General features: G+C 29.0%; 3 protein-coding genes across 3 annotated transcripts in view; 2 read left to right on the plus strand and 1 right to left on the minus strand.

The window, feature by feature from the left end:
- The window catches only part of LOC100160930, a 23,557-nt gene extending 18,841 nt beyond the window's left edge, over positions 1-4,716 (plus strand). The window contains exon 8 of the mRNA XM_001946822.5: positions 4,336-4,716. Coding sequence (XP_001946857.2) covers positions 4,336-4,478 — 143 coding nt within the window. The 3' untranslated portion in view covers positions 4,479-4,716. The remainder of the gene's footprint in view (positions 1-4,335) is intronic.
- LOC100158866 (40S ribosomal protein S8-like) lies at positions 4,584-10,112 on the minus strand. The gene is given in 6 exon segments (NM_001326618.1): positions 4,584-4,759; positions 5,724-5,853; positions 7,436-7,611; positions 7,682-7,781; positions 9,692-9,798; positions 10,014-10,112. Coding segments are annotated over 6 exon segments (627 nt in total). The 5' UTR covers positions 10,018-10,112; the 3' UTR covers positions 4,584-4,649.
- Positions 10,113-10,466: 354 nt separating this feature from the next.
- Positions 10,467-13,038, plus strand: part of Rps27-2 (ribosomal protein S27-2) — a 5,474-nt gene continuing 2,902 nt past the window's right edge. Inside the window, exons 1-2 of the mRNA NM_001135945.1 lie at positions 10,467-10,789; positions 11,317-11,425. Of these exons, the coding sequence (NP_001129417.1) occupies positions 10,784-10,789; positions 11,317-11,425 (115 nt within the window). The 5' untranslated portion in view covers positions 10,467-10,783. The remainder of the gene's footprint in view (positions 10,790-11,316; positions 11,426-13,038) is intronic.

Raw genomic sequence — 13,038 nt, forward strand, 5'->3', positions numbered from 1 at the left:
CCCCCTTAAGGTCATTATGTGTCCATGTATTATATAATTTATGATTATTAATTAATATATAATCTCACGTGTATTATAGATAGCTCATAGCCTAAATATCATAACCAATGGTACGTTGGTACCTATAGGTATGTGTACCTATATATGCGTATACATACGCGTCGAATTTATAGCAGCACTCAACATATTGTTTTTTGGACATTTATCTATTTGACTCTAAAGGTATCTAGCTAAATATTTAATTATATAATATTATGCAATTGCCAATTGTAGCCTACCTATACATTTTATTATGTTCATCTAAGATATAAGACTCTAAGGAGTTATTTATCCAATAATATATTGTTGATGCTTTGTATAAAACTAGTTAAATAATCTGGTATAAAGGGCTTATATATAGCCCAACTTGTAGGGCTGTAGTTTGTATTTATAAACTATAATGGAAACACTTACAGATAAGAACAAGGACCAATTCCACACTTTTATGTCGTTTTCAGGAGATGACGAAAAATTGTTATAGAATACTAAAACTACATTTTTTTTATTGATACCATTATTATACCCTAAGATAACCCAACATAGTAATTATAAACAAGTGTTATACACTTTTACCTATAATTGGCTATTAGACGAATTTAAAGAACAGTGAAATTAGGCTCTTTAGTGCATTTTTTGCCTACCTACTATTATAATAACCATTGACCCGAAGGCTTAAACACAAAACAATGAAAACTGTGTAGAAACTAGAAAGGAAATCTGACCCTATACTAGCCTCACATGTATAGACAGTAATGTCTGTCATCACCATTTATAACAGAGTCGGACGTATTTGTTATAGAGTATTTGTTCCAATAATCACCATCGAGGCAATGAGGCCCTCAATTGAAGGTGTTTTATTTTAGACATTTCATATAGTTTGTACACAGGGGTAAACAAATAGCGAATTCGTAGTACTTTTCTTTATTAAGAGAACGTCAGTGCACTATTCGTTTTCTCTCTCTGGCCCACGCGCAACATAGACAAAATGCATTTACGCAAAATCATTTTTTCTACGCGTTTAAGTAATCTTAGAGTAAAGTCACCTATAAAAAAAAAGATAGAGAATAATATTTTTGAGGGAATGACATATCGATTTTATATTTTATTATTATTTGACTTTCAAAATAAATAAAAAAATGTTGTACATTTAAATGATGTTTAAATTGTTTTAAGAAAATATTTAGACAAATCGATATGTCATTCCCTCAAAAGTATTATTCTCTATATTTATTGTCATGGGTGACTTTACTCTAAGATAACTTATAAACACATATAAAAAATGATTTTGCGTAAATCCATTTTGTCTATGTTGCGTGTGAGCTAGAGAGAGAAAACAAATAGTGCGCTGACAGCCTCTTAACAATTGTCAATTAAATAATTATTTAAAATTGGGGGACGGAGTGGCCAAGTGGACTAAAGCATCGGTTGTGACCATAGACACAAATAGTGTTTGGAATTTTGGGGGGCTAAAACCTTACTTTGATAATATTGAATAAGCTTAAAACAAAATGTAGGAAATGTTTGAGAGGACTTAGCCCCCAAGCCCCCCTATTTGCGCCTACAACTTAAGACGCACACCGGCGCTGGTTCAAATCTCTGTTCACGGGTGGCATTTTTCTTCGGGCAAGTCACGGTGTCCAGAGAGAAGTGCCGCCACCCCCCACCTGGGCATGGCAGATACCCACGGGTGCCCACTAAAAAATCTGCCAAAACTACACACGTGTCTAAAAACCAACAGTACCCTCCCCTACAAACAAACAAAAAACAAAGCACCTGATAAACATAGTTGCCGGGCTTAAATATCAATGAAAAAAAAAATTTTTATTGGAAAAAAAACGGGATTAACTACTCATCACAGGCGGCTTCGACAAATAGGATTTTGTTTGTTCTTTTTAATATCCAAAAAGGTATAACCATAGATGCGAGGTTTTTTATTAATATAATATTAATATTAATGTTGCTAGATAGGTAAGCAGTTCATGGCAAATCTAAAATAGATTTAAGTTTTCTAAGAAAATATTCAATAGGTAATATTAGGTATAAAACTACTCTACACTTTATTCAAAATAAAAAACCAAAATTTTTTTTGACACACGCGGAGTATGGTGAAAACGTTGTGACAATACAGTTCACTGTAGTTCTACAGTTTCACGTCACGAAACACCACGGTCCACGGTGTATACGTAATAGGGTTTTAAAATTGCATGAAATTTATTTTCTTGAAATATTTCATGAATTTTTCATAAAATGTTTCATTTTGATGAAAAATAAAAATAAAATGTTTATTATATCTAAAAGTTTATAGTAGTCAACTTCCAAGTGAACATTTTTAAAAGTTGGTTTATTGTATGAAAGTATGAAATAAAGAAAATATGTAACATATTTACATATAATTTATAAGTTGTTTAACAAATGTATACGGCTTATAACAAATTATATGAACTAGGTATTAAATAATGAGCCCAGAGCCCCTTCGCATCACTCAGCCACATACACACACACACACATTATACGACTTTTGTACACTTTATAATTTCTGAAAAATGAAAATTTTTTCATTATTTCATTCATTGTTGGTATTGACCTCAAGTTTATTTCAAATCATTATATTTTGGATCGCTAATGATTCACATACAACAATATTTTAAAACTCATGTAAAAAAATGTTATTCTCAAAATAATGTAAGGAATATTTTTCAGCACTGCATAATGAACATACAAATATCAAATAATAAATCAACAAAAATAATGTTTTCCTTTAATTCTAGTGTGTAATCAATTTATTGTTTCTAATAATCTATTACATAACATGTATTAAAAAAGAAAAATATTTTTCATAATTTCATTGAAATATTTCAAGTTTAGAACCCTAATACATAATGAACTGTATTCAGTATTGTCACAACGTTTATACCATACCTCGCGTGCGCCAAAAAAAAGTGTCTTATAATTTGGAATAGAGTAAGAGGATAATACAACAATTATTTTTGTTGTTTGTATGTTTTTTTGGTTGGGGGGGGGAATCGGAGCTGTAACCTATTTTATTTTCGTCAACGGATGGTAATGTTGTATACTGACGTATAGATAGATGCCTTAAAAATATAAAAAACGATAGACTCGATTGTCGCTGAAGTGCATGACCGATCGTTGTCTTTTAATTTAGATATTGCCAAGGCAGACAGTTTGTTAGAAAATCGGATTTGTCCGACGACCGATAATTCCTATCCATATTATTTTTCGTATGTTTATATAAAAAAAACAACAATTCGACAAGCAAAAAATGTCCTTAAAGGCAATTATGCACGATAGGTAGATTAAACAATTTAAATATTGGACATTGCTATGTCAAAACATTATGTACGATACGCCGATACATCATACACACGGAAGGTAATGCGAGTCTTTTTTTGATCATCTGAGGCCACGTTAAAGCACCGTGAAAAATATCAGTTGCCTCGAGAGTTCTAGACCATTGTTTTTCGGTAGCATCGCCCCCCCTACCTTCTCTGGACATGGTGAGTAGTAACCAGTAGGTACCTAGTTCCCCCAGGGCTCAGGACTAAGATGCGCCTCGAGACCTATTATACTGCCCTTCTATAGTTCTATATCCAACACATGACGAACCTCGACCATGTTTAAGTTAAACTATGTGAAACTAAAAAACTGTCTGCAGTCATAAATGTACAAATTTTTTTGTTTTCAATTTAGTTACATTACAAGTTTAAAATAATAGTTAATCAAATTATTTTTTTAGTTTTTAATTTCTTTAGTGTTGAAACAATTTGACCTATTGATGTTTTCAGCCAAGTTTTTCGACACCCCCACACGACCCTTATCACAGCTTATGATCATACAATAGCTCCGCTAGTTTTTTTTTTTGTCATTTGGCCGTGTTAGAAGACATACTCAGATACACGTTTAGCCACTGTTTATACAGTATATACTAAATAGTGCAATTATGCAGTGTAGCTTGGATAGATCAAAGTTGTCGCTCTTCGATGATCTCATATAACAATAATGAAAAGTCATTATTCTTTTTTATTATATTTGAATACTAGGATAATTTTTATACTCTTATATTGTAATATAGATATACCAGTCAGTTAATTTTTTATTTTTATCATAAACAGTAAGTTATAGCTTGAAAACCAGTTTTGAAAGATATAATCACCACTAGAATTTTGGTATGCACATAATATGATGATAAATACATTAAAAACATGTATCCCCTTTATTTTAATGCTTATTTCATGATTTTATTTTTTTTATTAATAATTCTTTTCCAATATTTTTCAGTTTATGAAATCCAACGCAAATATGTGGAACATGATTTTGTTGTGTCAAATCCATTTGTCTACTTTGTGATGGACATACATACCAAAGTCAGTCTTATAGCTGGAGTAATTACTGATCCGCTAGCATCACCAATTTGGATTTAATATTATCAGGATTGGATATTGTGCATCTTGCATTAATATCTTTATATAAATTAAGGTTAAGAACAGTATTGTTTTGTAAAAATAAAAAATGTAAAAACTAGTTGTGTCAAAAAACATTTGTTATTTAATAATGTCAGAACAACATGAACATCATTACAAAATAACATTTATTTATTTGCCTTTCTTGGCCTTGATCTTCCTGTGGTAAAATTCCAATTCTTTGCCTTCTAAGATGTAACCATCAGCACGTCCGCATTGACCAGGTCTGCTTCCCAAGCATGCTAAATAATATATTCAAAAATTAATTTTAATGTCATATTTTTAATAAAGTACATAGGCATGTCTACAATTTATTCACAGATGTGGCCAATGTAAATGTCATGGTAACCTATAAAAGTCAGCCCCGGTAAAAATGACTAAAATATTTTTTTAGAAATTGTTGTATCCCTTAAAAAAATCTCTTAAATTAATACATGCTAATTCCAGATTCCTTAACATTTTTATGAACACAAAAGTTATACTCAGACCCTCAAGAGAAGCAAAACCAATTACCCTATGGAAAAGGTTTCGAATCGGGATTGTGCAGAAACACCAATTTTAGTTGGGGCCAGAGTATAGTTAATTGTTATCGAATAACCTAGAAGAGTCGACAGTTGTTTATAGCATCCTGAAATCAAAAGCCAAAAAATTTAGCTCGTCCATATTGCGTGATAATTATTTTACTATTATTATTATCAATTCAAAATTCTGTAAGTAGGTATTGCCACAAACACACCTATGACAAAATATAACATATTTTAGGGGTTTAAAAACATCACAAAATGGTTTAAATACACAAAGCAATACTCAGAAGAAAATGATTCACATTTCATATAAAAATCATATTAACGAGATTTCTTAAACATCATAGTATTGCATTATATTTACAAATAGTGTGGTTTTAGACAATTATTTTAATATTATGAATGGAAGCCTTGTACATAAATATAGTTCAGGGTAACTATGAAAACATCATAAGACAGGATATATTACACTATCTTAAACTTACAATTTGACATCATAACATTTTATGTAAAGTACTTAAAAAAACGCTCAGTGTAACTATGACAAAAAATGTTCATATTATTGACTGATATTAATCAAAACGATTAATATCAAAAATTGCAATATCACCATTATAAACTTAAAAATCATCATGGCGTTCAAAACATTTTTTTTTCTTTAGTATTATTTGATGGTACTTACCTAATAGACGAGAGGTTTGGAACTGTTCATCAATTGAAGCTTCAACTTTGGCAAATCGTTGCCTTTTCTTGTATTTAACTTCAGCCTTTGTTGATCGTTTCTTATTCAATACAGCATCTTCAGCTTCAGTCTTTAAATAATTTAAAAATACAATTAAGATCATGGTTTATAATTAATAGATCAAAAACGTAGTTTACAAAAGAAATTTTGAACATAATGATATATGAAGTAATAATTATTAACTTATTAAGAATGAGGTTAATTAAGGCTGATGATGAAAATATAGTAAATTAATAAAATATAATAAACCATACAAATAAAATTAATATGTATTCATAAAAAAAGAGTTTTTCATGAATCAGGCAATTTCTGTCAGGAAGATCTCTAAAGCTTTCTTTTTCAACTTAAACATCAGAGCGCTGCGGAATAAGTTATGTCCTCATAGTTATTATCAGGAACCGAAATATTACTCATCATTTGGATTTCAATGTTCTATTAAATACATTTGTAAAAGAAATAATCTAATTCTTACACATCTGTTGTATAATGTAACCTACACATTTTGTACAGGTCATAGGAATAAATTTCTGCTCTCAGCTAGTACACGGTCATCACTTATCAGACGGCAATTCCTATCAGAAAGGTTCATCATAGCAGATTCTTGTTTTCAAACTTGACATACATCAGAGCGCTGCGGAATAAGTTATGTCCTCATGATTATATCAGGAACCGAAATATTACTCATCATTTGAATTTAAATTTTATCTTATAAAATAATATTTTATTAATTCTCTACTAAGTATTATATATAATTTAATGGTTATCTACATGTTTTGAATAGGATACCTACATTTCTGCTCTCAGCTAGTACACGGTCATCAATAATCAGACGGCAATTCCTATCAGAAAGGTTCATCATAGCAGATATATTTTTTCAAACTTAACATCAGAGCGCTGCGGAATAAGTTATGTCCTCATATGATTATATCAGGAACCGAAATATTACTCATCATTTTTTTAAAATGTTATATTATATAAAATTATAACGGAAATAATATAATTCTTAAGTTACAAATTGATATAGTTTACTATTCACATTTCTGCTTTCAGCTAGAACACGGTCATCAATTATCAGACGGCAATTCCTATCAGAAAGGTTCATCATAGCAGATATATTTTTCAAACTTAACATCAGAGCGCTGCGGAATAAGTTATGTCCTCATATGATTATATCAGGAACCGAAATATTACTCATCATTTTTTTTAAATGTTATATTATATAAAATTATAACGGAAATAATATAATTCTTAAGTTATAAATTGATATAGTTTACTATTCACATCTCTGCTTTCAGCTAGAACACGGTCATCATTTATCAGACGGCAATTCCTATCAGAAAGGTTCATCATAACAGATTTATTTTTTTTAACTTAACATCAGAGCGCTGCGGAATAAATAATGTCGTCATAAGAAAACATCAGGAACCGATAAATTACTCATCATTTTAATTTTGATTAAATATATTATATACATGAAAAAGGAACTGTGCTCTCAGATAGTACACGGTCATCAGTTAGTCAGACGGCAATTCCTATCAATAATGAAGGTTCATCATTGAGCAATATAAATTGTAATTTTTTTTTAATGATATAAGGAAGTTATCATTTTCATTATAAAGTAGCTTTTAATTTAATAATAAGTAAATACGTACTAATTTTGTAGTCTTCCTTCTTCCAATAGGCAAAGCGTAATGGCCTTCATACCATTGACGGAATGGTGTTGCGTCGATTACAACAATAGCGTTTTTAACCAAAGTTTTGGTTCTGACCAATTCATTGTTTGATGCGTTGTAGACAACATCAATGATACGAGTTTTAGCAGAAATACCTAAAGTAATAAGTATTTAATTAAATTTTGAAAAAAATGTACACAATGTTATTTTATAGTTGTAACATACCTTCAGAACCCCATGCAAAATTTCCTTGATCTAATCTTAATGCTCTGTATTTCTTGTTACCTCCCCTAGTACGAACAATGTGTACACGACGGGCTCCAAGCTAAAAATAATTAAGAGTAATATGAATAAAACTGATATATAATATTAATATTATTCAAACTCAGTATAGCTAATAAAATATATTGACATATTAGTGTAAAGGGTCCTATTTCAGGATATTAATAAGCGGATATATTAGCTAATCATTGAATGTCATAGTTTAATTTATCATCACAAATAGGATATAATACAAAGTATAAGTTATTTTTTTCAATATTATTTGAATAGAATAGTATAATCAGTCAAAAACGTTTCGGTCTATTTCAGGATATTAATAAGCGGATAGATAAAATTAATCATTAATTCTTCAGTATAACTAATCTCATCATAAATAGACAGAAATTGACTTTAGTTACAGCTCAATAAATTTGGAATAAAAAATAATTCCAAGAAAACAAATTAAAATTAATATATAATTTACATATTTTTAATTCATTAGAATATAAAATTTAAAATAAATAAATAAAATTTAGGATATATTATAGGTATTGCAATCTATTATTTATTGCATAGGTAATACTTCATTTTGTACAGACTATTTACTTTACTAATCATATATATATATATATTTATTTAAAAAAAAAAAAAATAATACATATCATCAAGACAAAACCTATACAGTCTATTTCAGGATATTAATAAGCGGATAGATAAAATTAATCATTAATTCTTCAGTATAACTAATTTCATCATAAATAGACAAAAATTGACTTTAGTTACACCTAAATAAAATTTGGAATTAAAAAGTAAATCCTAGAAAATAAATTAAAAGATCTCAAATACCTAACATTTGTTTATGAGAAAATAATATCGAAAATAAAATAAACTAGATCTACAATAAGTGCATATCAGAACGTTAGAGGTGAAAAATAGTAAATATCGTCATTTATTATTCAGTTAAACGTCTCATCATGTGTGCATTTTTGTATAAATATAAATTTGAATATTCGCAGACAAAAAATCAGAACGTTAGAGGTGAAAAATAGTTAACAATATCTTCATTATTATTCGGATATAAGTCGCATCATAAAATTCAGTAATTAAATCAAAGGTACATACAATTACTATGTTGAATATTCCTAACAATTTATTTAATTTAACTAATAAAAACTAAAATACCTACATAATCTATTTCAGGATATTAATAAGCGGGTAGATTAAACTAATCATTAGTTCTTCATACGAACAAATCTCATCATAAATAGGCAGAAATCTTTAGTTGAAACTCATTAATATTTGGAATTTAAAACTAATTCCTAGAAAGCAATGCCTATGTCTTAAATTACAATTTTTTAATAGAAAAATATATATTGTATGGAATCTTTAAAATAAATATTACAGAAATTCAGAACGTTAGAGGTGAAAATAATAAATAAAATCTTCATTAATATTCGGATAGAAGTCTCATCATCTATACTTTAGTCATTTCAACCAAAGGTACATAAAAATACTATATTGAAAATTCCTAACAATTAATTTTACAAATAAAAACCAAATGCCTATATTGAGCATGGATCATAAATTCAGCAAATCAGAACGTTAGAGGTGAAAAATATTAAATATATCTTCAAAAATATACAGACTAAAGTATCTCATCATAAATGCTAGAATTTATTTCTTCTACATACTATGACACAAAACGTTATTTCGTAGGTTCATAGTATTATAACGATAATATTATAGAAGTACATCGAACATGGATTAAATAAAGCATATCAGAACGTTAGAGGTGAAATATAAATAATGAATATCGTCATTATATCGTCGTATTCAGTCATTTGTCTCATCATCAATGCTGTTTAAACATGTATCGAAATGGAATTGATTGATTTACTGGAGCAAACCGAAGTGATCTGCGTATCAGATGCTTGCGGACCACATATAAGTTAATATTTAGCACAAATTTCGTACCTTAGTGTTGGCGGCCGGGCGACCTAACTCATACTTCCTCTTCTTGCGGAGGGGCTTGCGCTTGCCTCCGGTCTTCCTGCGTTTGTGCCATGTATCACGGGATATACCTTAAACGAAAAACGTCGACGTTATTAGGGCGCACGAGTACCTAATACATAGGTATTGCAAGTAGTAATGTAATTAAATTATGAGCGCCAGACGCCGGTAACCCGATCAAAACGAGAAAAAACGGCTGCCGTCGACGCGACATTAATCGAATAAGTGTAGTCCAAAAGTGTAGATCAAATATTTAAGCGGATGTAAACGGATAAAAATTACTTACCCATCTTGTGTCTCTGACGTTAGTGTAACACGACGGGATAAACGAAAAGAATGGCTCGGTCGACTTACAGAATGTAAACAAACTGCACGACGACTGAAAGGAATACAGACATACAGGTTATGTTTGACCGCGGTATAAGTGGGAGGAGCGAAATGTTTAACCGAGTGTTACCATTACGGTTTTTGACAATGAATTCGGGAAACGTTCTTTGGTAAAATTTAAAATGTGCAATTTACAGAGTCGACGACCGTAATATAATTTTTTTAAATTCACGAAATTAATTGAAATTCCAAACGTTTTATATTTTATCAACATTTTACTCACGAAAATCTAACGAAATCAGTAAATCGCCGATGTTTGAGGTTAAGACACGACGGTCATGTGAAATTGCCGATGACGTTACGTACTTCACGTACAGGTTTCTGAAACGGAATACACCATACGTAATATAACTAAATATATGGAAAACACGACACGGTGTGTACCATAATAATATGCTGATATGCCATATTATACCATATAGATATAATTTATTAGTAATGTAAGGATAGTGCAATAATTATTTCTTTTCTTGTGTAATTATCAATTGTGCAAATACAAATAATTATAAAGCGCAGCTTATGCACGTTGACGGTCACCCAATTTCCTTTGCACGTTTCATAGAAATTAGTAATTGACAATATTGTCAGTCCCGTTTCGTAGTCGTGAATGATTTTGGAAATTTGGCGGTTCTTGACTAGCGTACAAATATATTTATGTGTTGATTTAAAATGCCTGTAAGTACCTATATTGAAATATAAAATATGTTCAAACCATTTTAATGTAATTTCATTTTGTTGAGTATATATTTCACGTTGTTTATTAGCAGTTAATCCACAATCCGACTTATTAATATTATGTTCTATTAATATTGAAATAATGTTAAAATAGAAACAGATTGAATTAATTGAGCAATAGTACTTTTTGTTCCATTCAATTTGAGTTTAATAGTTAAGAACACCATAATATTGAGTTCCTACAGTACCTATTAATAGTTACTCGACAGTTAATACATAGTATAAAGTATGAATCTTATTTATAATGCTAAAAATTAGCTCAAATTAATTTACGATGCACACTACAGTTTATTTTGTCACTATTTGTAAATTTATAATTTTAACATAAGTTAGTGAATCATATATAATTTTAACAATTGGGTAGTTGTATTAATATTGTTCCTTTGTATACTTTTTAAAGAACCGTAAATTCACATTTTATGTTTCTTTTTCATGTAGAAAGATTGTAATAAAATGTATTTATTTAGTTAGCAAAAAGTATTCTTCATCCATCTGCTGTAGAAGACTTACGTAGCCATAAATTGAAGCGGCTTGTACCTCGTCCAAATTCATATTTTATGGATATCAAGTGTCCAGGTAATATAATTTAATTTATGTTTAGCTATCTTGTCGTATGCGCTCTACCCCGGATTGTGGTCTACCAGCGAAAATATCATTTTTGTTTAACGTTTTTGATTATTACGTTTTTAAAAATATTTTTCTATATTTTTTTTTAATAATGTTTTTGATAATATATATATTTTTTTTTATATTATATTCTTATAACTTATAACTTTTAACTTTTAAGTTATAATAATAACGTGCAATATAGAAATGCACTTATAAGCTGAAAATTAAAATTAATTATTACATATAAAAAAAAAAACAATATTATCAAAAACGTTATTTGGAAACAAGAGGAAAATAACTTTTTTGAAAACATTAATCAAAAACAATAAATTTTATATACAGAATATATATTACATTCTTATAACTTATAATTTTTAACTTTCAAGTTATAATAGTAACGCGCATTATAGAAAAGCACTTAAAAGTTAAAAATTAAAATTAATTATTCATAATATTTAAATTTTAAATCAAAATTATAATTTATATAAAAATTAGAAAATTCAAAATTATTATGATTTCAAGTTAAAATGTTTTTAAAGTTAGACTTAAAAGTAAAGATGAGTGAAATTTTTTTTTGTTTTTGAAATTTTTTATTTTAGATTCTGAGTGGAACGATGAATGTATTGATTTTACAATGATGTGTGTCTTTTTTTTAATTTTTTTTTTTTGTGTCTGTGTACACGATAAGTAGTCGAAATAATGCTACGATTTTCAACTTCAGTATCTTGTTCGATCAGAAAGTGAATATCGTTGGTGCATTGGGGAGGTCAAAATTTAAATTTCCCAGTAGTTTTCAAAAGCGCTGAGAAAAACAAAAGAAAAATTAAGGAAAAACGGGAATTTTTACGCAAAATCTGTTTTCGAGAAAATCGATTTTGGTTTTTGGTGTAACTTTAAAACAAATGGCCGTAGATACATGAAATTTTCATTTACTATGTATCTTTGAATTCAAGCTTAATACATCCATTACAGTGAAGTGAACTACTCAAGACGAGATATACTTGACACCTGTTAGCTATACACAGCAAAACAGTTATCTACTTGACTATACTTACTCATAATTTTTAGCTTTTTTCCAAAAATGTTAATAAAAAAAAAATCTTACGCTTTGAAAAAAGTTTGAACATTTGATACACTTTTAGATTCTGAGTGGAACGATGAATGTATTGATTTTACAATGATGTGTGTTTTTTTTTTTTTTTGTGTCTGTCATCACCTTTTAGGACAGTAGAAGTGCTTGGATTTTCTTCAACAGTACCTTTTCTGATAGGAAAGTGAATCTAGTTGGTACTTTGGGGGGCTCAAAAGTAAAATTTTTCCAATAGTTTTGACAAGCGCCGTGAAAAACAAAAGAAAAATTAAGGAAAAACGGGAATTTTTAAGCAAAATCTGTTTTCGAGAAAATCGATTTTGGTTTTTGGTGTAACTTTAAAACAAATCACCGTAGATACATGAAATTTTCAATGGTTGTTTATATTTCCATTTTCTATACACGATAACATTTTCAAAATATTTCGATTTATTTTGAACTGTTTAGAGACATTTTCATTTTCCATTTTTTTTTAGTTTTTTTTCTAAAA

The sequence above is a fragment of the Acyrthosiphon pisum genome, chromosome A1 (genome assembly GCF_005508785.2).
Source record: "Acyrthosiphon pisum isolate AL4f chromosome A1, pea_aphid_22Mar2018_4r6ur, whole genome shotgun sequence".
NCBI classification, from domain to species: Eukaryota; Metazoa; Arthropoda; class Insecta; order Hemiptera; family Aphididae; genus Acyrthosiphon; species Acyrthosiphon pisum.